The sequence below is a fragment of the Bos taurus genome, chromosome 26 (genome assembly GCF_002263795.3).
Source record: "Bos taurus isolate L1 Dominette 01449 registration number 42190680 breed Hereford chromosome 26, ARS-UCD2.0, whole genome shotgun sequence".
Lineage (NCBI taxonomy): Eukaryota > Metazoa > Chordata > Mammalia > Artiodactyla > Bovidae > Bos > Bos taurus.
The window spans coordinates 44,274,158-44,298,415 of record NC_037353.1 but is presented as its reverse complement, the minus strand read 5'-3'; the positions used below and the strand labels follow the sequence as shown (position 1 = coordinate 44,298,415).

Sequence of the window (24,258 nt, the reverse complement as noted above, 5' to 3'; positions counted from 1 at the left end):
CGCCTTCCCCCAGGGCCCGAGTCCTCCAGGGGGAGACGCTAGAAGCCCTTTCTGGATGCAGGCACAAGGAGCGGCCGCGGGGAGACTCTTCTGTGTTGTTGGAACTGTCTCGGTCTCAGTGCTGGAGCAGGGCAGGGGCTACGGGGGCTGAGTGAGGGGCTGGGCGCTGGTGCGTGGTTTACAGACGTTATTTCCAGCAGTGACACCTCGAGTTTGTGTCTGATCATTAACGTGACCACGTTCGTTTCTTTTTTTTTTTCTTAATTCAGAAAAATGCACCATTCGTGTAAAGTACAAAATAACAATCTCACACAGCCCCAGGACCCAGTTATAACTGCTGTTAATATTTTGGTGTAGTTTTTGTCCTTTGCAGTTTTTACATAGCCAAGTCCGTGATGAACGTATGATTATACAAATTTATTAAAAACTTTTGTTTTTGCTTTTTTTTTTCTGCATACTAATAATGACCCATCATTTCCCTGCAGCATGAAAATTGCCCATCCCATGCGTGATAATGAGTCTATAATATTGTCTTTTAAGGAGGTAACTCGTTTCTCAGTTGTTGGGTAGGACTGTTCTGTTGCTCTCACGATTGACGGTGACTCAGTGTCTGAATCTCGCTCTGCCTTTCGGATTATTCCTTAGGGTGGTTCCCGGGAATGGAGTAGAGAGGCCGGGGGGCAGGCACATTTTCATTTTTAAGGCTCTTGCTTTGTGTTTCTGTTATGCTTTCCAGAAAGGTTGCCCTGGTGCCCTGTTGACATGCAAGTGCTAATTACCGTTGTCCGTAAGGGGCCGAAAGGATGACTGTATTGACTGTTGATTCCTCTCTGCTCCCGGTGATGGGGCTGCTTCTCCTTGCGCCCTCTGCCCTGGACTCCTGCCCGCTTCCAGGACATGGCTTCTGATGAGTTTCTGTAAGCCGGGCTTCCGTGGCGGGTCCCCTCTTTGCGGTTTCAGGTTTGCCTCCCCAGGACTGCGCTCAGTGCCCGTGGCCTTTTGTCTTGGCCCTTTTCCATCTGGGCACAGCGTTTTCTTCCGCAGGCTCAGTTCCCATAGGTGGAAGGCGGGAGTGGTCCTGGGGAGTCCTTATCACGTGTCACAGTGAGCGTGGTGCCGTGCCGTGCCCCTGAGGTGCAGGGTCCCCCTGGACTCCACAGCTGCTCTAGGCGGCAGGCAGGGGCGCTCCGCTCACATCTGGGGTGGCACTCAAGGCCCCTCAGTGGGCAGAGCTGGACCCCGGGGCGGGGAACGACTGTTTGCTTCTCACTCTCAAGCCGCAGCTGTGTGGGAGAGCCCTGGGCGGCCTCCTTGGTGCTTGCCCCCTGGGGAAATGGAACCGGGGAGCTCACCTGGCCTTGGTTTACCCGTGTGACACACTTCTGAGGCCTGTCCCCACCAGAGGCTTGGCTGCACACCTTGGTTGTGGTTAACGGCTCTCAGCAAACCCTCCGCGCCCCATCCACGTGGCCCAGAAGCCCGCCTCCTCACCCTCTTCCTGGGCCAGACCCACAGTCGGGCTGCAGCTGGGCTGTCTTCCTCTGGTGTGTCTGGGAAGGGGAGTGAGCGGGGCTCCTGGGCATACCCACCCCTCTGCCCAGCTGCCCCGCCCCAGGTAGCTCAGAATTGGGCCAGACTGGTGACCCAGATGGTGGAACCCTTGGTCTTTATTTCAAGACCTTAACCGTCGGCCTTTGCTGTGAGCACATCGCAATAAGTTAGAGCTCTCGAGGGTTCGTGATGGTGGTGCTGGCCCTCACACAGTCACTGCGAACTGTTTACCTTTTCCAAGCCTCAGTTTCCTCATCTGTGAAATGGGTGTTGGGACAGCACCTGCCTTGCTATGAGGTCTCCGAGACTCTCGGAAGGAGCTTGGCGCAGCGTGAGCACCGTACGTGACAGGTGGAGAAGAAGGCTGAGCTTAGATTGAGAGTCCTGCTCCTGTGAGAGGCCTCCGCGCCCCCAGGGACCACCTTGGTTTCCTTGGTGGGCATTGGATGGGGGGTGGTGCAGGTGCGAGTCACCCTTTTGGAGAAGGTGCTCAGGCCCGTGGAGCAAGGCAGAGGCGAGCAGGGGAGGTCTCTTTCCAGAGTCCCAGAAGAGTCCATCTGAGCCCGCCGAGCCCAGCAGTCTGCCTTCTGCTGGGGGGGCCCGGGGCTACAGGATGACTGGGCTGCTGCCCCTCGGGGCTCTGGTGCGCAGGGCAGCCCCTCAGGAAGGGCTCCCTGGCCCATGGGCTCTTCGCCTCCACAAGGTCTGTGCGCTCCTGCTCTGCCGGCTGGTGCCAGGGCCCTTCCAGACAGTGAAGGACCACGGGGTCCGTGCAGTTACCCCCACTGCCCCTTCCGTGACTTCTCTCTCTCTGTCTCCCATCTCTCCATCTTTCTGTTGTCCTAAGCCCTTCCCTGATTCGGGAGATCCTGACCCACCTGACAGCACGTGCTACCAGGGCTTTTAGAAAAGTCGGCCCCAGTCTGGTTCAGTGTGCCTTGTTCTGGTCGGTGTTTATTGAATCCTCGAGGGGGCTTCTGTCTAGTGGAGGAGCAAGGCCAGGGAGCGTGGACTTCCCCTGGACCCGTGTAAAGGGGGCCCTCAGCGCTGTCCTCCTGGGCCTCCCTCTGCAGCCTGCACCTCGTGGGGTCCATGGGATTTAAGGAGACAGCAGCACCTGCGAGGCGCCGGCTCGCACCCCACCTCCGTCCTTTCCCCGCACTTGCTGAGGTGGGTGTCAGGGGTCCGAGGCCCTCCCCAGGCTGTGTGCTTGTGGAGGCTCCGGCCTGGGACTCAGTGTGCGGCCGCGCCCTATGACACGTGCGAGCAGCAGCCTCGAGACTTTCTCTCTCTGTGCCTGGTTTTCCGTAGTAAAGAAGAGGACCGCCGGGGTGGGGGTGGGGGTGTGCGGCCCTCAGCAAAGATGAAACCTCACAGCATTATAATCACCAAACCCCCTGCCTGTCTCCCGAGACAGAGGACTCCGGTTCTGGCCCTGATTAGTGGAATTCTCCCATGAGAGCTGGGGACAGCGTGGACCTGGGACTCAGGGCATTTCCCTCTCAAGCCCCCGTGCAGGGGTCCTCGCTGGACACTGGGATGAGCTGGAGGGTTTTGTGAGTGTTCGTAAGAAAACCCAGGCAAATGTGTTTGGTGGGAAGGGCCTGTTGGCTTCTTCTGGAGAAGCTGCCTTTGCTGGGAGCTCAGCCTCCCCTGCACCCAGGGAGATAAAATGGTTACTAATATCATCAGTGTTCGCAACAATGTTTCGGCTTTTAAATACTTCCGCGCTCAGTTATCCTGAGCTGGACTGCAGGGCCCTCCCCGCGGGTCTCCTCCCCTCCCTTCAAGTTTGGGAGCTTGATACAAAGAAGTAGTTTTGTCCTTTTCCAGCGTGGGGGTGGGGAGACAAAGTCAGCGTGACTGTGGACAGGAGAAGCGGGGTGGAGGGGAGCCAGGCCACGGCTGGCCTGCCCTGCCAGGGCTGAGTGCCCGGCCAGCCTGGGCGCCACAGGGCTCCTTCTATAGCAGAGGCGATGCCGTGCCTCTGGGTTTCTCTCCTCACCTCCCAGACCATCCTCAGCACGCCTCCTGGGCTGAACCAGAACTGCCTCTGCAAACAGCCTCTCTGGGGAGAGCCGTGTCTGCCCAGGGAATTGTGTTCCTGACACAGGAAACCCTGGTCAGGTGGCAGCTTCAGGGGTGTGGCCCGCCCACCAGGTCAGCTGGCCTGACAGGTGAGCCAGCCCTGTTTGTAGCCGTGATTGCTCATGGGTGCACACGGGGGGCTGGCTGCTCCTGAGAGGACCTCCCCGAGCCAGGCTCGGGTGGGGCAGTCGCCAGGGAGTCCTCGGCCCGTGGCTCCTCCACCACTGGGCCTGGGAGGTGCTTCTTCACGCTGACCCAGGGTCACGTGTGGATGGGTCAGATCTCTTTCGGTGAAACTGGACAAGCAGGTGAGAGGGGCCTCCATTCACCACCCTGGGCTCGGCTCCTCGCACCCCCTTGAACGAGTTCCATGTTGCAAGGACACTGGACTCTGCCCACTTCTCTCTCCTCAGCCGTCGGGTGAGCGGGAGACCGGGAAATCAAACAACATGAGCAAGCACGTGCAACCCCGGTTACTTCCGAAAGGCCGCTAGGAGAAGGCGTGTAAATACAAGTCCATGGACGGGGAACAAAACAGTTCAGATGCTTAAAAAAGAAAAAAAAAAAAATTGGGTGGAAACCCATAATTACTTTAGGAGTTATGGTAATAAATTATTTATTAATGTAAATTATCTCACAGGCAAAGAACATAGAGGAAACTTGAGCAGAAGGATCATACATTATGTATAAAAAGGAATTGTAAAAATATTATAGCAGCCCTCCTTGTGCCACTGTGGTTCAGATTTGTCAGCATTTTAATTATAAGCCCTTACTTTCCATGTTTAATTACTCGCTGTTAAAGTCTGCTCTGTACACAGAAGGCTTGCTCCTGGGGGCACCCCTGCATTAGTTTCTACAGGGTGCCCCAGTGGGCTGTGCTGAGCTGCACAGAGGAAGAGACTGCACTTTGAGGTCGGGGAGCTTTTGGTCTTTTCACCCTCCCACCATTTGTTGCTGAAAGTGGGCTGTGATTGCAGCAAGCGGGGAAAAAGCCAGCATTCGGAGGTTGAGTGTTTCAGGTTTCCAAGAGCAAACGGAACACAACTGAAATGAAATGAGCCGCAGTGATAACGAAGCCAGAATTTCTGGTCTCTGCCGCTTTTTCAGTCTCTCTGAGATAGCCACACTGCACATCATCCTTGGACCCAGGGCCTCCTATAAGAACTGATTATTAGCCAAAATAGGCTAGTACAAAAATCCATAAAGAGTGCCTAGGATTGATTTTTAAAAACGTAGCTGATAAGGACTACTCTTATTGACTGTAGTCATCGGTGTGGCTTGCCCATCTCTAACACGGCGTGAGGTCTGTCCACGCAGAGTGCTTTCAGTCTTTCCTTTCACCACTTAGGTTTCAGACGTTTCTGGTATAAGGTACAGGATGGGATGTAGGTACAAAGTGTAGCTGGCACATGATGGCCATTGATGGTTGCAAAGGGAGCCTCCCGGGCCGCCTTCTCACCCAGGCTGGCCTGACATGGTGGGACGGGCGAGGGAGCCCCAGAGGTGCCAGAGGGCGGGGAACGGCAGCTGCCAGACTGGCCGTGGGCACCCCCCACCCCCACCCATGTGGTGCCTCTCCAGGCCGCTTCCAAGTGGAGAGACGGTCGTTAGGAGGTAGCCTGGCCCCGCTGCGGGAGCATGGCCTTGGGATTGCAGACTGCTGTTGGCAAGCGACATGTCCCTAGGCGAGACACGAGGCCATCCTGTCCTGGAGTTGGTCTCCCCAGCCGTCACGTGGGGGAGCGCTCTGCTGCCCTGCGAGATGAGAGCTGTGCTTGGGGTATGCACTGAGGCTTTCCCTCAACTTCAGTAAGGATCCCACTGAGGTGGGTGTGGGGGGGGGGGGGGTTAGCTAATTGACAATTAATGCAGCTATATTGACAGTTTCCTGAAGAGCTCTTGCAGTGGCCAGTTTCCTGCTCTGTGTCACGGTGCCCAGCTTTGCTGCGCAGGTAGGTTTGGAGTTGAGTCCCTGGCTCCTGCCCATGGCCCATGCCCTGTGCAAACACGCAGCCAGGGTGGGAATCCGAAGGCAATGGATGGAACAGACCGCTGTGTCGCTTGGGAGATTTCGTGGCCCTCGTCTTTTTCTGTTTGTTTCATCTTTGGCCCACGCTGTGCACCATGTGTGGGATCTTGGTTCCCCGAGCAGGAATGGAGCTGTATGACCCCTGCAGGGGAAGCACAAGAGTCTCAACCACTGGGGCGCCCAGGGGACGTCCCGCCATGTGAATACTAGCTTTTTCCTACAGACTTCTGGGGTTGGGGTGCAGCAGGAGGTCCATTCAAGGCAGGAAGAGCTGTCACAGGGCCCCAGCCCATGCTTCCGCCTACAGATGGGAGACCAGCCCACCCTCCCAGTACCCAGTTGGGAGGGGTTTGTACCCCTTCACTGTCTGGGGATCCCCACTGGGCCTCTTTCTGTAAGAGAAAGAGCCCCCCCACAAGCAGTGGCCGCTGCCATGGGCCACCCTCACCTGGCTGGTGACGGCAGGACCCCAGGAACCCCCTGTACCCACCAGCCTGTCAGACGTCTTCCCAGTACCCTTCCAGCTAGCCTTCCCTGGGTGGGGCCAGGGGAGCATTGTCTCCAGCCATCCTGGCCCCTCATCCTCCGGCCCTGGGCTGAGGTGCTTGGCATCCTGTGTTGTCCCTGAACCTAAGATGCACAGACATTCTCTGATTTATTGCAGGTGAAGGTGGGCATCGCCAGAGGCTGAGGTTTGGGCAGGCAAAGCCCAGGAGCCTTTTCTGGCCCAGCCCTGTGTTGAGTCTCCATCCTGGTGACTCAGGGAAAGAGGTGCTCCCATGGGCCAGGGGCTCCGGAGTCCATTTAAAAGCACACGGTGCCGTGTGGGCTCGCTCATGCCACTGTCCCGTGTGTGCGTTTCCACCTGTGCTCTTTTCGTAAGAGCGATGTAATAAAGCGGGCTCCAGAAAGACACGGAGTTCCCACTGAAAGGGCTGGTGAGCTGCTCCCCTGCCCTAGATCAGGCAGAGAGTCCTTGCAGCCCGGAGGCCAGGTTAACACAGCCCCAGCCCCCAGGCCAGGGGAGGGGAGGCTGGTGTCAGCACAAGCAGACAGGTGTGAAATCCGAGAATGAGTCAGCCGGCCCCAATCCGACTGAGGCCGGCTCGCTCGGCCCGAGCGGCTGCAAGAGCCTTCCGTGTCTTGGGTCTGTGCTTCAGGTGTCTAACCTCTTCTAGAAACCACATTCTGTTGTGGTTATGTCACCATAGAGCGGCCTCCAAACACGGCGTGAAGATATCCAAGGCTATCTTGTGAACATAATATGAAGGCTTGTAGTCCACTAAGATTCTAGGCGCCCTGGGAATTTCCCTCCAAGTTTAAGGGCAGAAATGGAAACAAGAACATTTGAGGTCACATGCTATTTGTGTTCCTCTGGGTGTTTTCTTTCTCTGAGCTTGGAGATCCATGCACCCAGCAGCCTCTGCCCTCCCCAGTCAAGGGATCTCCAGACCAAAGCCTGTGAGTGTGTGTACACATTGCTGGGAGCGGGGAGTATCTGAGTTCTGTCCCCTAGGTGTGGCCATCAGCTTCTTCTGTGCTTCCCAGACACCTCAGGCTCGGTTGTGGAGCCTTAGCTTGGGAAGGTCCCCTGGAGGCCATCTGGTCCAGTCCGTCTGTGAGGGAGCAAGACGGCTTGTGTGATTTGTGTGTTTGTGTGGTTGGCCCCCACCCTCTGTAGAAAAAGCCCCGGGCGTGTGTATCCTGCACACACACCCACACACCCACTCCCATGTATAAACCTCAAACTTGTGAAGATTGGCCCAGCAGGGAGATGGAGAAACCTGAGCTGTCCCTGAGGGTTGCAAGTCATGGGGCCATTGAGAACCTCAGCAGCCGGGGCCACTGTCCTTGGCCCTTACCGTGTCCGCTGGGGGCTTGGTACTCGGACCTTCCCTGAGAAGCTGCAGGCCATGGCACGTCTTGCGGGGTGGGGGGCCTCCCATTAGTCCCGTCACGTGAACGGTCGGCCTCTCAGGCCTTTCGCACTGGCTCTCCATCCAGAACACGCTGTGCAACTTGGTGTCCCCACCCCCATCCTGTGAAAAGGGGACCTCAACATACTCTAAAGGCAAAGTCATCCTTCTCCATAATTCTGCTTTCTGTTGTTGCCCCAAACAAAGCCAGCGTTCAGTGATGTTCTGAATGCAGGCTTGTGGAGACCGGCATGGTCCACCCTGCAGAAGCTTCCTGGTGTGGCTGGATGGTCTGACTGGGCCTCCATGGAGATGTTTGAAAGACACCCAGGTCCCTGTGCAGCCTGCAGTCTCGAACAGTGGTTCTCAGCCACTTCACGTGAAAATAACCCGAGGAGTTTATTAAAAGGCAGGTTCCTGCTCCGAGAGATTCTGTGTATCACGGCAGGGACTGGGCCTAGGAATCTGCATATTAACATCCCCAGCAGACACCCCTCTGGTGCTCCCAAAACCGCTCTTTGAGAACACCCAAGTCCTCGTTCCAGACACACCCCACGCGGGAGGGCTGGGGCTCAGCTACCCGAGTCGCCTCCAGTGTTGTCGTCACGGCCACGCTGCTGTCTCGTGAGCCCGTCCTGTGGCCTGCGAGGCGACGGTTCCATTCTCAGGGTAGCTCTGTGCAGAGGTTACAATCAGTCTCCTCGTTCTATAGATGAAGTAGCCGAGACTCAGAGAGGTGAAGTCACTTGCAGAGCTGGGGCTCGAACCCAGGTCCACAGCCTTCCCACCACACCAAGTCCTCCAGCTCAGTAGACTCCTCGTGGCCACAGCCATCGTCACTGTTGAAAGGGTTACGGTTGTTTGTGCAGAGACGGTGTTGAATGGAGGGGCGGGGGCGTCCGGTATCCTCTCCTTGGAGCCTTACTGAGGCCTTCTGTACAACGTGACAGCGTGCCCAGCGCTCAGGGCGGTTTGCCATTAAAAATTAGCTTCTATTCCTGTTTCTTTTGTTTGGTGACCTGACCCAGCAAATCGCCTTCTGTTCCCTGAGCAAAGGGGGAAAACACACGGGCTAAACATAGCCTCGATTGTTTTTACTTTTCTTTATGTTGTACTTCTTGAAGTGATAAAGATAGAAACAATTAAAATATTATCTGCTCCGCAGACAGAACAAGTAGCCACCTGGCTGGTGTTGACACACAGTAGCAAGAGCTCAAATCAGGCAGGGCTTTGTGTTTTCAAAGTGACATGGCCACTGCTGGGCCAGCCACTGTCCCGGTCAGTTCCATACACGACCATCCCTGGCCCCAGTGGGGTGGGGAATTCATGGTACAGCCCAGGTCGGACCTGCTTGGCCAAGGGACGGCTGGTTACCTGTGCCAAGGGCAAGGGATAAGCGAGACCACGTGAACACCCACGGTGTGCTGTGTAGTGTTTATCTGCTCTGTATCACTCTTCCCTCCCTCCACCCCGCACCGGCTGAGGTCTGCTGTGTGCCAAGCCCTGTGCTGGGCGCAGGAATGTCAGGCCGGGACCGCCCTCTGGAACTTGTAGCTCAGCAGACGAAACAGACACATAAGCAGATAACGAAGGCTCAGTTACTGCGAGACACGTGACTGAAGGTCTAGGCGAGGCACTGCGGGTGCCCATAGGCTTGTGTGGGAAGGGGTGGACCTGCAGAGGAGGCGATGTGCGCGTTGGCTCTTCGATGGGGAGTAAGAGGCTGGCGGGAGGATACAGACAGGAGAATAACATCCTGGGTCTCTTCCCCCTTGGCGGAGGAGCTGCAGATCCACCGTGGTCACATTGCACCCTCATTTAACCAGTGGACTGAGTTGAGAACTGATTCTGTGAATCCTCCCTGCAAGAGACGTTTTATGTGTTAAGGTCCTGTAGAGGCTTCCTCTTTAAAACAGGAGTAGTTCCTGAAGGTGGGTAGGAACGCGTTCGAGTTAGCCACCCAACCCTGGTTCCCACTGGCGATTTGAGAGTTAACCTCAAAACAAATCATATGGGGGACTTCCCTGGTGGTCTAGCGGTTAAGAATCCGCCTTCCAGTGCAGGGGACACGGGTTCGATCCCTGGTCGGGGAACTAAGGTCCCACGTGCCACAGGGCAGCTGAGCCCCATGCGCCACGATTTCTGAGCCCGCACACTGCAGTGAAGACCCAGCACAGCCAAAAATAAATAACAAAACAGCAACACCACAAAAATCGTGTGCACACCCCTCTGTACGTAGACGCTAGTCGCGCTCATTCCTGCCATCGCTCTAATGAGCTGTAGTTTTATGGGCTCTTCAGGGCTGTGGACGTGAAACCAGAAGGAGTGGGCCTCGAGGGCTGTTTCAGGGGTTTTCAAGGAATGCTTTGGTCTCCCTGATTCCTGTCTGACTTGTGCCGTGAAGGGAGGTTTGGCACCTGCAGCGTGGGTCTCCTGGGGAGACCACGCGCAGACGGAGCCTGGACGCCAGGCTGGAGTGTTTGCCGCAGGAAGCTGCTGCAAGGGACGGACCGTGAACCCGTGGGAGCCTCAGAAAGTTCTCTGGAGAGAGAGAGAGAGGAGATGGGACTGGACTAGGGAGCCCCAAGGGGTCCAGTCAGGAAGCAGCGAGATCACAGGTGGTCACTGCAGAGCAAAGGGCCCTGCTGAGCCAGAGAGACAGAATGTCAGTGCTTAACTGGCTCCTCTGCCATGCCCTTTTCTCATGGTTTCCCAGAGATGGGAAAGTTCCAGGACAGTGAGGTAAAAAGGGAGCAGAAAGTGGTATCTTCTGAGGACAGAATCCCTCTCCTTGACTTCCTGGGTCTCCCAGGGCCTGCGAGAGAGACCGTCTCTTGCGGGCTCCCGGCTCCTCAAGTCGGGGCCATGGTGGCGCCATCTTGGAGCCTTCACCGCCCTTGGTCGGCTCCTTGGTTCCTTGCTTAGCCGGCCACTGGCCCACCGGGCACCTCAGAGAAGTCTGTGGCAAGCGTTGTTCAGCGAGGACTTCCTGAAAGACTGAAGGAGCGAACCCAGAGGAGGATGGGGGTCCTAGGCCCTGGCCCTCCACATATTTGTACTTAACGAAATGTAGAAACTCCAAGAAACAAAAAGGAGAAAAATCAACTAGCTCTCTGCCATTTGACTGTGAACATGTTGGCTTGTTTTCCTTTTTATCTTCCCATATAACGTATGTGTTTTACTAAAGAGGAGTCACACTATCTCTATGGTTTTATGTCCTCTTTCTTTATGTCTAGTATTACATTATTAACATTTCTCCACATCATTAATATTCTTTGAAACAGCTTTTTTCATGTCCATGTTATTCCTTGATGCTGGATTTAACACCCCTCTTCCCCGTAGGCCCTTTTTAGCTGTATTTATCATTCTGCCATCACTCGTGTCATCTTGCGGAGAAGGCGCTGGCGCCCACTCCAGTGCTCTCGCCTGGAGAACCCCATGGACGGAGGAGCCTGGTGGGCTGCAGTCCAAGGGGTCGCTAAGGGTCGGACAGGACTGAGTGACTTCCCTTTCACTCTTCACTTTCATGCATTGGAGAAGGCACTGGCGCCCACTCCAGTGCTCTTGCCTGGAAAACCCCATGGACGGAGGAGCCTGGTGGGCTGCAGTCCATGGGGTCGCTAGGAGTCAGGCACGACTGAGCAACTTCACTTTCACTCTTCACTTTCATGCATTGGAGAAGGAAATGGCAACCCACTCCAGTGTTCTTGCCTGGAGAATCCCAGGGACGGGGGAGCCTGGTGGGCTGCCATCTATGCGGTTGAACCGAGTCGGACACGACTGAAGTGACTTAGCAGCAGCAGCATGTCATTTTGAAGAACATCATCATACATAAATCTCCACCTTTTTTGGAGGATAAGTTTTCTTCTCAATCTGAGATGGTTGTGACTCAGTCAATGTTAGTTTTTTTTGTTGTTGTTGTTGTTTTTAAATTTTACTGTTAGTTTACTGAACTTTCAACTGCTGATAAATGTCAAATTGAATGTCTTTTAAAAGAATGGTGACTACTTGAGGAATAGTGTATAATGAAGACCTGTTTTGAACAATGCATGCATACTAAGTCGCTTCAGGTGCATCCAACTCTTTGTGATCCTGTGAACTACAGCCCTCCAGGCTCCTTTGTCCAGGGAATTCTCCAGGCAAGAATACTGGAGTGAGTTACTATTTCCTTCTCCAGGGGATCTTTCTGACCCAGGGATCGAACCTACTTCTCTTTATGTCTCCTGCATGGGCATGTGGGTTCTTTACCACTAGCACCACCTGGGAAGCCCGTTTGGAACAAAGTAAATGCTGTTTGCAAAAAGGTAAATTTTGGTAATGCTCTGTCAGATTGGCTTAAAGAGACACGTATCAAGACTGGCCGTGCGCCAGGGCCCAGGCACATTTCGGAGGTGAGATGAGTTGGACAGTTAGCATCAGTCCTACTTCGTTCCCGGCTGGCCTGACGAGGCAGGTCTCTCTCCTGCATCTCCAGCTTCTAAGGACCATGGCCCCCCCGACACATGGGAACAGCCTCTGGACAACTTATGCATGTCCCCTGCCCCGGGTCCCAGCCCCTCAGGCTCCAAGTCCCGTGGCTGCGTCAGGGGCCCTCAAGGAAAGAGCACACGTTGAACCCCTTTGGCTTTTCCTCTGGCTTGTGACGCTCCCCCACAAGTAGCTGCTGGTCGTGACATTCACCATGGGCTCAGTGCCTGCCTCGGATGTGTCTCTCAGGCCCTTTGAGGAGTGGCCCCTGGTAGAGGAGATGGTCCTCCAGTTCTTGCTGCACTCCCGTAGGTGATGTCACAGGTTTCTGAGCGATGGCTGACCTTGCATGACTGGTAGACTCCTTGAGGGTAGGGCCGAGGCGGGATTCCCCTGCGGCTGCCTCAGTGCCCGGTGTAGTGGAGAGAGCAGAGGGCTTTGGGTCGGGCCAGCCTGGGTTTGCATCTCTTCAGCTGTTAGCTGTGGCTTCGGAGCCACTTACCGCACCTCTGCGAGCCTGGGTCTCCCCATCTGGGCAGCGATGGTAGCCAGGCAGGACACACTGGTTACACCCACCACCCACGGGGCTTGCACAGTAGTTGTCTGCCGTGCTGAGAATCAGCGCGCGTGAAATACCTGCTGACTGTCATTTCAGGTTTTACTTCTACCAACTGACTGACTCAAACCATACTTTTCTCTGTATTCACATTTGCGGAGTTTATGAAGATGTGGAGATTAGAGAAAACCAGAAACATGTTAACACGTCGATTCCCAGCAGCACAGCGTATTTCTTAACTCTGTTTTTGTTTTATTAACTGTGTCAGATTTGTCTTTGAGCTCCTCAGATTCTCAGCACAGGGCCTGATTCCACAGCAGAAAAACAACACACAGTTCCTAGCAGGGTTGGCTTGTTTGTGCGTTCAAGGAGAGACCCCAATACGCAGGTTTAAATTTCCACTTAGTTCTCTTTGCAGCCCAAAACTTGATTCTACGGACTTTAGCAACCTTGTCCTAGATTTTAGCAAGTGAGCAAAAGCAAAGTCCTCAGTGATTGGCAGCTGTTGTTGTGGTTGGCTGTGGAGCCTTTTGGTCGAGGGGATGTAAATCAATAAAATATCCAGTTTCTATTGTCTGCCTTCGTTTTAAAGAGGGAACTCAGGTCAACTAACCTGGCAGCACCTCCAGCCACCAGCCACTCTGGGGGTCCCGACACGCTCACCTTTGGTCGTGGTCTTCCCCCAGGCCGTCGAGTCCCAGCCCCAGAGCAGAGAGCCCTGAGATGGAACGTAGCAGACACGTTATCCGTGCTCTGCTGCCGGCCAGGGTGGAGGCCGGGCAAGTCGGTTTCGCTTCTAGAGGATGAGAGGCCTCTGGGGTGAACAGTAGTGCTTCAAACTGTCCTGGGAGGCTAGGGCTTCCCCAGTGGCTCAGTGGTATAGAATCCGCCTGCAGTGCAGGAGCTGCAGGAGACATGGGTTCCATCCCTGGATCGGGAAGACCTCCTGGAAGAGGGCATGGCAATGCTCCTCCGTATTCTTGCCTGGAGAATCCCAGGGACAGAGGAGCCTGGTGGGCTAGAGGTCCATGGGGTGGCAAAGAGTCGGACATGACTGAAGTGACTTAGCGCTGGAGGCCGTGCAGTATGTTGGAAAGAAAACCGTGTCAGGAGTCGTGGGGCTGCCCTGCGTCTGACTCAGCACCTTGGGGGACTCACGTCCGTCCCTCTGAGCCTCAGTTTCTCATCTGTAAAGCGAGGCCAGACTGGATGGCTTTTTTAAGGGCCTTTCTGTCTCTAACCTCCTGTTTAAAACGGGTTCTCGGTGAGGCGAGAGAGGACCGGCGTGAAGGCCCTTCTCAAAGCCCCGTTTCTCTCTTTTTTTGTCATTTCCAAACTAGAAAATGACAGATGGCGAGACCTGGACAGGAAGTGCCCCCTTCAGATCGACCAGCCGAGCGCCAGCATCTGGGAGTGCCTGCCGGACAAGTGCCAGGACAGCGCCCTGTGGCACCGGGAGGCGGCCACCACCTGCGCGGTCACCAACCTGATCAAAGACCTCAGCCTCAGTGACCACAACGGACACCCGTCCGCGCCCCCCAGCAAGCGCCAGTGCCGGTCGCTGTCCTTCTCGGACGAGATGGCCAGCTGCCGGACGTCGTGGAGGCCCTTGGGGTCCAAAGTCTGGACGCCGGTGGAGAAGAGGCGCTGCTACAGCGGGGGCAGCGTGCAGCGTTACTCCAACGGCTTCGGCACCATGCAGCGGAGCTCCAGCTTCAGCCTCCCGTCCCGCGCCAGCACGCTGTCCTCGCCCTACGACCCGGCGGGACTCCACCCGCGGCCCGGCGGCCCGCCCGGCCCGGGGGTGCTGGGCCCGGCCACCTGCGGACAGGCAGGCGACCTCTGGGGCCCCGCGGCGAGCCCCGTGGGCGGCGGCCGGCTGGATATGCAGCGCTCCCTGTCCTGCTCGCATGAGCAGTTCTCCTTTGCGGAGTACTGCCCGCCCTCCGCCAGCAGCACCCCCGCCTCGACGCCAGAGCCGGCCAGGCGCTCGGGCGGGCTGGCCCGCAGCCGCTCCCAGCCCTGCGTCCTTAATGACAAGAAGGTGGGCATCAAGCGGCGGCGCCCCGAGGAGGCACAGGAGCAGAGGCCCTCCCTGGATCTTGCCAAGATGGCACAGGTAAGAGTGCCCTGCCCTGAGGAGGCGCTGCAGAAGCCACCAGGGGTGTCTCGGAGCCTCCCTGGATCCCGGTCCAGCCCGGGCAAGGGCAGGGTGCCCGCATCGAAGAGGCCCGGGAAGCTGGTTCATTTCCTCGTTCTTAAAATCTGATACGGTGAAAAATGAAATCAAGCCCCCCACCCCCCACCCTTAAAGCCATTGCCATTTCAAAACAGAAACGCTCTCTCCCGGCACTAGCAGTGCTGGCTGTGCAGGAGCAGAGAGCCAGGAAGAGGCAGGCGCAGCCTCACAGACGCTGGGGGTCCCCTCCTGGCCCTTCTCAGGGGCCTCCCCCAGGAGCCCCTGTCCCCACAGCTGCTGTAGGAACCGCTCGCACAGGTGGGGTTCAGCGTCACTCAGATCATGCTGATCCCGAGGTCAGGGCGGTGAGTGACGGTTTCAGAGGATGAGACGACAGGGGCTGGGGGGCGGGGGAGGCACGCACTCTTGTGAGTGAGCTGCCGAAAGCGTGCGTCCAGCAAGAAACGGCACTCACCCTCGCTGCCCCTGGAGGTGTGGCCTCTGGCCACGCGCCCTGTCACTCGCGCGTCATCCTCTGTCTTGGGGCCCTGGCCGCCCTCGCTCGTGCTTGGTCTCGGGTGTTGGTTTGAGTGAGCTGAACTTGGAGTTAATGCACCATCATCAGAACAGCCTCCAAGCCTGAGAGCTGCCTGCATTGGGGAGTCCCGAGGGTCAGATCCCCAGGAGCAGGGCTGGCCCCTCGAGGACGGATGCGTACGGTGGGTTCTGGGTCCGGGGGGCCCTTGGGTGCTCAGGGCCGTCTTTTCTAGTCTTATTGTCTGAGCTTCAGTCGCGGCTGGGCTTGAGGGAATGGAGACCAGCTCGGTGGTGAGAGGTTGGCCTTGCTCGGGAGCATGTGGCCACGTCCAGACAGGCAGGCTTGACGTGTCCACTCCTTTCCAGGCGGGCCTCATGGCCTTCCTTCAGTGGCCAGCACTGCCTTTTCTCCAGGCCTCTTTTCAGCTGAGAATGAAAAATACAGCTTCTGTTGATGGCATTTCCTCCTTTCTCCCTTAGTCCTCCGTCCCAACCTACAGGTCCCCACCCCAAAAAAGAAGAGAGGCAGGTGTCTCAGGTCCAGAGCCCCCACCTGGCCCCCAGGTCCACTCTTTCTGGCCACCTTTGTCCAAGAGCCCAGGCCCTGGCTCTGGACCAACGGGTGGTGCCTGCCTTTCTCTGTGCCCGTGGGGGTCGCCTGGAGAGGACCCGAGGGGAGGACCCCACGGGACCCCCGCCCCCAGCCCTCCCATCGCTGCTTTCCCTTCCTCCCCATCGCTGCTCCAGGTGAGTCTGAGCTGGTCAGCGATCTAACACATTCATTCAGGTTGGACAGGCAAGTGGAATTTTCCTTCCTGGAGAAATGTAAATAGGTAAAAATGCTGGAAAGGTGACAGATTTGGGCAAAGAAAATCTTCTGAAGAAAATCCAGAGCCACGAGTTCTGGGTGTGATAAAACGGCTTCAGTTAAATTTTTAATGCTGAGCTTATTTTATTAGCTAATAAGCTAGATAGGTAATAAAAACAATGTACATGTGTTATTATATTTTACTGGCCACAAGTTGGAATAACACCATGGGCATCGTCGGAGACATTTCCCGCCCTCACTTGGGGAGAAACCGTTTAAAAATACATTGTTTGGTGGGGCCGTGCCCAGATGTATAGATTGCTTCATCGGCTCCAGGCAGGCCTCCAAGATCCTGAGGAGGCTGCCCTCTGTCCGCCTGTCTTTCCCCAGCCAGGGCCTGGGGAGGGCAGAGTCCAGGGAAAGCAGAGAAGGGGCCCCTGGGAGGCATGTGGGCCTAAGGGCTGCAGCCAGAGGCCTGGAGATGGATGGGCCTGAGCCGCCCCCGCCACCAAGCCTCTGGACCCGGCCAGCCCTCTTCCCATCGGGTGGCGCCTGCTTCGACTCCCCCACCGGATGATTCATGGCCCTGGAAAGTGGGCCTTGCTCCTCTGGGAACCTCAAAACGCCAGGCCCAGGGCCACCTCTGTGCATCTGAAGAGCCTTGGATGCAGTCTGGAGCATGTAGGACCCCTGTGCCTGGTACCCTGTGAGCCGGTGTCGCTGGCGCGGGACTTCCTGCCCCCAGACTCTGTCCTCCGCATGGGCTTCCCGCATCAGTAGCCACCGGGGAGGGCGTCCTGTGCCAAGGGTCATCGCTACTCCGCATGTCCTGCTGGCAGTCTGTCCGCTGGACCTCAGACCCTCTCGTGGGTTTTGGATCTTGGTTTGTACGTTTGTCTACCTGGTAGGAAGGGTTCCAGGTGAGCTCCGTCCTCCAGGAGCCCCTGTGTGCGTGGGCTCTGGGCCCAGGTGCTTGAGAGACTCGGTCTGCGGGTGCAAAGCGAATGGGGCAGAAGGCTGGTGGCCCCAGAGGTTGGACCTCTGGGATGACGGGCAGCTCTGAGAAGCCGTGGCCTCCCCCAACCCAGCGGCGCTGACCGGGGCTGGGACCTTCCCCAGGGTCTGTGTGTAAGCCCCCAGGGGCACCCCGGAGCCTCTCCAGACTGCCGGTGGAAAAAGGACCAGGGAGAGACCCCGAGAGAGGCAGGCGGGCGGAGAGACCAAACATTCTGAGGTCCGGGGCTGCCTCATGCCCACAGGGAGCCAGGGAGCCGTGGGTGGGCCCCACTCCGAGGGGCAAGCTCTCAGCTGGAAGCCTGGGGCATGAGGGTAGGTGTGATCTCGGGCCAGGGTACCCCTGGAAACAGGCCCTTCTGGAGCACGGTATTCCCCTTTAGGTCCTCACTTGGCTGGACAGGGGACGTTGATAAATCAGACAGCCTCAGAGGTGGGGCAGAAGGCTGGTGGCCCTGGAAAAAGTGCTTCACATCTCTGTATAGCAGATAAATACTGTGCCGACCCCCGCCATCAACGTAGGACTGCTGGGAGGAACAGGAAATCACGTGTGTGCACATGTTTAAGTGTGTTGAGTAGATGTGTCCGTGTGTCTGTGTGTGTATATGTATGTGTGTAGCTTATGTATGGAGGTCTGCGTATAAAGGTCTGTGTGTGTCTGATTATCTGTTGACATGCGTGTGTGATTCCGTTTACATGTACATCCCCCGTGCTCTGCCCCCCGCCCCCACCGCCGGGGAGCTGACGGATGCTGACCGTCGTCATGGTGGGGGGCCCAGGGCTCGCTCTGGGCATCTCCAGGGGCAGAAGCAGGCCCTGAGGGTGATGTTCTGCAGACTCCCCTCTTCATTCGTCCATCTCTTTCCTTCTGTTTTCAGTCCTGGCCACTCACTCCTCGTCAGTTCCCCTTCTTGCCTTATCCTTGGCTTCTGGAAACGGGAAGGAGGCCTGGCCTGCGGCTGTGTTCCGCTTGTAGTGGGCTCTGCCCGGGGGGCCAGGGGTCGTGAGATGGGGCAGAATCCGAATCTCCACCTGCCCGAGGAGGCTGGTTGGCGCGAGCACCCTTGTCTCACGTCTGTCACCCGGGGAACCAGGATGGGGGGGACTGCGGGAGCCTGCCAGGCGCCCCTGCCCACCCAGCCGGGGTGCAGGCACAGCGGTCCAGCTGGCAGCAACGGTGGCTCGGCTCCCACAGTGGTGGGGTGGGGGTGGGGCGGGGTGGTTAGCAACTGCTTTCAAATTGTCTTTACTGCTTCTTTTTTTTTTAAATTCTGAATATAATTTTTTTAACTTTTGATTTTGCATTGGAGTGTTACCAATTAACAGCGTTGTGCTCGTCTCCTGCACACGGCAGGGTGACTCAGCCATACATATCCACGTGTCTCTGCCGCTTAAAACCTGCATGCCCCGCTCTCGGGCGGGGGAGCTGGTCCCGAATAGGGGAGGGTGACTGCGAGGAGGAGGCCCTGGGGGGCGGATGACGCAAGGACCTGGCCCCGAAAGGCCCTCTCTCCCTGGAACTGCAACTGCAGCCACTCCGTCCACAGAGCGAGAGGCTCGGAGGCAGCCGTGCCAGGTCTGACCCTTTCCTCGACCTCCCTGAGCCGCTTTCCTCGGGCCCTTGCAGCCTGGTGTTTCATATGAAGCCTCAGCTTCCCTTTTGCAAAATGGCAGCGTGTGCCAAGGAAGGCAGGGCCCAGCCTGAACATGTGAGTTGTGTATTAGCGGGACTTTCACTGACAGGATTATTAGCGCCTGCATTTTTTGAAACTTGGTCTGACCGCCCAGCATTGGTTGACCCCCCAGCAAGCCCTGGGCTCTGCACGGCCACTCAGACCTGGATCAGGTATGCGAGCGTGCATAAGTCGCTTCAGTCGTGTCTGACGTTCTGCGAACCCACGGACCATGGCGTGCCAGGCTCCTCTGTCCATGGGATTCTCCAGGCAAGAATCCGGGAGCGGGGTTGGCATTTAAAAGCAACAGTTAAAGATGACCCACCGAACGCTGTGCCCTGGGTGGGTGTCACAGGCCCTGCCGTGTTTTTTAAGTCCAAGCTGGTCATCTTGAAAGAGCAACAAGTTGTATTTCTCACAGTGCCTCCGACAGAAGGGAGACGCTTGCGAGGAGGGGTCCGGGGGTTGGAACAGAGGTTTGATTGATCGCAGCTGCCCACATGCTGTGGGCCCGCACCTCCCAGCACAGGCCTCTGAACAGGCAGCAACTGTTGTGTTAGCAGATGTTGGAGGGGCCTGTGAAAGCTGGCCAGGGGGCAGTTTGGGGTAAGAAAGAAGCCTGAGTTGGAAGCTATGCTGAGAGCCGGGGCCCGCAGACGGGTCCAGGAGGGCGGGTTGGCCAGGGCCGCGTGGGCTCTGACGGGGGAGGGCTTGATGCGGGAAGTTGCCCGAAGGGTCATCTCAGAGGCTCGTCTATAGCTCGTGCCACTCTGCTGGCAAGGTCCCTGGGCAAGGCAGCTCCTGGCTGGCCCCCTGCCCCTCTTCTGTGTGTGGTGGGACCTCATTTCCCACGGGGTGGCCCTCACCCCACCTGCCGCACTCCCTTCTTGCTCGGGCCGCCCGGCAGCTGCAGGCCAGCTGGGCTTTCTCTTGGCAGGGTCCCTGGGCCCAGGCCGGGTTGCCCAGGCCTTTATGGCCCTCTGTCCCCCTCTGCCAGGGGCGGCCACCTCCCCGGCTCCAGCTTCCTGCCACGTTGCACCCTCAGCACCCTTCCTGACAGCCTGGGGAACCCTGCAGACGGCAGGCAGAGGAATTCAGAGGTGGGTCGCCCTCTACAATGGGGGATGCAGACAGGTGCGAAGATCTTAGAGGAACAGTCATGGGAAGCCCTGGGATTCCAACTGAGATGAAATAAACGCTAAATAAGAGGAAAGGCTTGGGAACTCCCTGGCAGTCGGTGGTTAGGACTTGGTGCTTTCTCTGCCATGGCCCAGGTTCAATCCCTGGTCAGGGAGCTAAGATCCTGCCAGCCGCGTGGCATGGCCAAAATTTTTTTTAAAAAGCCAAGCCAAAACCCACTGTGGATGCATAGCAATGGTTGCTTCTGATGAGGGAATAGGCTGGGCCTGAACAGAGGAAAAGGTCCCTTGAGACCCAGGCTGTCAGAATGATGGATGCCCAGGGTGGCAACTCCTGCTGTGCCCAGGACGGGCATCGCCGGCCAGGCAAGCTGTCCCTCCGGTTGAACTTACAGGCCATCTAGAATCTTCCCCCGCAGCGGTCTTTGCAGCCACTGCTAGCTGATTCTCCACCTCTGCCCTTGTCCACTCCTTGCTGAGAGTCAGGAGAGAGTTGGTGAGTTGCCGAAAGCCACGTGGCTCTCTGGAGGAGGCTGGGAAGGCCAGGTTCGGGGCTCTTCCTGTGGCGCAATCTGCCCCCAAGCGCCCTTCCCCGGTGGCTCACGCTCATGGACACAGAGGCCATGGAGATGAAGCTAGGAGCTCTGGGGTCAGGGGGTGCTTGGCTCCCCATTCTGTCCCTTGTTTGAGCTCTTGGTGCCCTTGGGCGGGTCACCTCTGTAAGCCTCCGTTTTGGTGTCTGGAAAGCATGGGAATGACTGTTCCGTTTCCCATGGGTTTGGATGGGACTCTGGTGGTGTGGGTCCAGCCAGGACGATGCTGTAACAGCGGAGCCGCTCCCCGCAGCCTGCCTCCAGACGAGAGCGAGGCTCGCCACCCCTGGCACAGGGGTGCTGTGACCCCGCGGCCTGGAACAGGGAGAGGCCAGGGCAACCAGTTTCGGCTCTCTCTAGTCCTCTTTCCTCTCTGAAACACCGCAGTTCTTTTCTCTCCAAAAAAACCCCAAAGGGATTCTCAGAATTTGAGGAAACCCCCTGGATCCCTCCTGTGTCCCCAGGCACAGCCACCAGGTTGCATAAGCAATCTGCTTAAGGTCACTCGGATCAGGGCCGAGTGTTGACACAATAGCTTTGATCTCCCGGGGAAAAGAAAAATAGAAGGAGTTCAACTGGGGACATGCCAGGGAGGCAGCCTCTAATGCCACTTGGTGATTTTCCATGCTTTAATCAAGAGCCTCACTGAGCCGAAGGGTGTTTGAGGCGACAAAGCTCTAGGGGGGTCGCAGGAGTTGGGGGGCAGCCCGCTGCATAAGCCAGGGGCCCAGACGAGCCAGATGAGCTCTGGGTGCCCTCGCCTCGCCGGGTCCCCGCTCCGGTGCCAGGTGCGGAGGTGGCCGCCCTGCCCTCAGGAGGCCAGAGCCTGTGGGCAGGTGGAAAGCACATCCGAGGACATCTCCCCATCCCGCTTGGTGAGAAACATCCGGAAAACGTCTCACACATGGTGCCGGGCATTTCCCAGGGAACTTCCTACGCACGGCGGTCCCTGCTCAGTGGCCCAAGCCCTGTGTCGGGCAGCAAGTGAACGACCAGGAGCCCGGCGCGGCATGGTGTCAGCGCCCTGTCCAGGTTACTGCACGTGCTGGGCTGTCTCGGGGGGTGTTTAAAGGGGCCCGGCTTCTAGCATGTTCTCTCAGTGCCTTGGAATCGTGTGAGCAGGGCCATAAGCCGTGAGGCGGCCCTGCCGCTGTGCTCACAGGGGCTACTAGCAGAAGTGTGTGTGCAAAGGTTGGAGTCAGGAAGGGGCGGGGAGAAGCCCAGAGTGCCCGGAGCAGGACCAGGTGGGCAGGGGACCGGAGCCTAGGGGGGCCTTCTTGGTAGGTCCTCTGAAGATGCTTGTCTTTTACTCTGAGTGCTGTGAGGGGAGCCTTAGAGAGTTTTAAGCAGGGGAGTAACAGCCCCCCGTCCCCAAGCTCCTGGTGGCAGGGAGCAGCGTGGACTTAGGAGTGGGGCCGGCTGTTGACAGGCATGCCAGTGTGGACCAGCTTGGAGACACGCCTCCTTGTAAGGGGTGCAAACATCCCAGAGGTACGGCCAGCAGGCCCAGCCAGGGGATCGATCTTGCATTAGCGTCCAAGTCACCGTGGTCACAGACCTCACTCAGGGGGCTGAGTATCCATCACCTTAATCCCCAACGATAACGTTCCTTAAGCTGCTGCATTCAGAGTTGGCTGGCGGTAAGGCCCTCGTGTTATCCCGCATAGAGCCCTCGCTTTGCCTGTATTTCTCCGTGATCTTCCCTCGGTAGCAGTGACGGGTAGCTGATCCTTGTGATTTGCTTTGTTTCCACACGTGACCTTGGAGCCATCCTGCCCCCTACCTTTTACGCATCAGGCTCCCTCTGCCGTCCCCAGGAGCTCGGTTCCTACCCTTCCCGTCACCCCTGCCTCCAGCCTCCATCTCCTTTGCTGAAGGGTCCCTGGTCTTGTCCACTTGAATCTGGGTCTTCTCTCCTGGACTCGGCTGGACAACTCGGGGCCACAGGAGGTCATGCCTGCACCCCTGCAGGCTCGTCCTGCTGGGTCGCATCTCAGGGGTGCCACATTGGGTCTGTTTACATTGGCTGGGGCGGCATCTCTGGAAAATGAGAACCTACTAACAGCCCAGGGAGCCCCACGCAGCCTGGAAGGATGCAGGGGAAGGGGCTGCTTGACAGAAACCCGGAAGCATTCCAGCGTTCCCGTCCTATTCCTGGCTCCTCATCGGGGATGTCAGGGTCACGCCCCCCGGGAAGGCGCTCCACGCCCTCGGTGAGCCGGTGGGTCAGCCCCCAGGAGGGCCAGAGACCAGGAAGCAGGGAGCCATGTCCCTGAGACGGACGTGATTAATTACGAGCCGACGTGCCTGCCGCCTGCCCGTGGCTTCATCCTGTACAGGCTGCTGGCTTACGTGCGGACTCGGGTCGGATGAAGTTAGGCCCTTCGGTAACAGTCCTCGATTGTCCTCAAACATGGCATCGACCTAGACTCCCTCTAAAATTTTTGTGGAATCAGTGGTCCTGAGTTCCTGCCCTCTTCTTGCAGCCTCAGGCCCCCGTCGAGAACTTCAGAAAGCGAATGCCATGCAAGAGGGCCAGTCCTGCGCTGTGTCCCCGAGCTCGCAGGAACTGGGTTTTGCCTGGACTCGGGAGTGGGTGTTAATTGCCTATTTATGGCGAGAAGATTAACAATGCCTCCTTTGAAAGTTAGGCATAGTAGAACTCTTGGATAATTCCTTCTGGGGAGGGAGAAGGGTGGCTTTTTTTTTTTCCCCTGCCTTGGAAAACAAAAGGAATGGTTGGTTCCAAAATATAACGAATCACCACGAGCTTCATCTGTGAGCAGTAGCAGTGAGCTCACATCGTCATATGTCACTGAAGGCCACCAGGCCCAGCCCCCTTCCCTGAAACAGTGCAGGGGCCTGTCCTGCGTTTAATCTCCGTTGACTGGGTGGTGACTGTGGTGGGGGTTGGGGGGCGGGGAGCGCTGCAGCTGTTTCCTTTCCAGAGCCCTGTGCCTGGGGAATGTGCCAGGCTGCCTGGATTAGCTGGGACCCTCTGCAGGGGGCGGAAACCACCCCATGAGTTGGAGAGTTTGGTGTGGATGATGGTTAGGCAGGTTCCTGAAGACCGAGGAGGGGAGAGGGCCACAGTGGGAGGGGCTGCCCTTGGGAGGGTGGGGCTCGGCAGTGGGGTCCGCAGGCCCACTGGGGCTGAGGACGGGAGGGCCATGAAGTGGGTTCCGTGAATGTTGGAAAAGCTGCAAACTGGAAGCAAGTGCTGTGCATGGACCAGACGCTCCCGAGGGGTGAGGAGCAGAGGCGGCTGCAGGAAGCAGGTGAAGTGATGCGCCTCCTCCAGCCTCGAGGGCTCCCCCAGCCCACCCGTGGGCACAGCCTCTGGCGGGGGGCGCAGATGGCAGAGCCCCTCCCCTGGGGCAGAGTGCAGAATGGGAGAGGGCCTGGAGCTGACCCTTGGTGTGGGGCAGAGGGGCTCGTCATCCTAGGGCCTGGCCGTGGGCAGACTGTGCAGACCCAGGCAAGCCCTGTGCCATCGGTACCATTGGCGTCCTCGGCCACGGGAGCTAGGGGCCTGCCCCGTCCTCTTCTTCACTCTGCACCACCCTTGTCTGCACTCAGAGACGCTTCCCTGGGGAACTGCTGGGCGCCTGGCACTCAGGATGAAGTCCAGGGGCGTTTTCTGCAAGACGCACACCGTATCACTTGTATCAGCTACTGTCAAGAAAGGGGGTGGATAAGACACAAGCA

The 24,258-nt window shown here is 57.5% G+C and overlaps 1 protein-coding gene across 3 annotated transcripts in view; it reads left to right on the top strand.

Annotated features, from left to right (window-relative positions):
- The window catches only part of FAM53B (family with sequence similarity 53 member B), a 113,683-nt gene that overhangs the window by 43,448 nt on the left and 45,977 nt on the right, over positions 1-24,258 (top strand). For all 3 annotated transcript variants that reach the window (XM_024986040.2, XM_059882100.1, XM_059882101.1), the window contains one exon: positions 13,948-14,726. In XM_024986040.2, the coding sequence (XP_024841808.1) occupies positions 13,948-14,726 (779 nt within the window). The remainder of the gene's footprint in view (positions 1-13,947; positions 14,727-24,258) is intronic.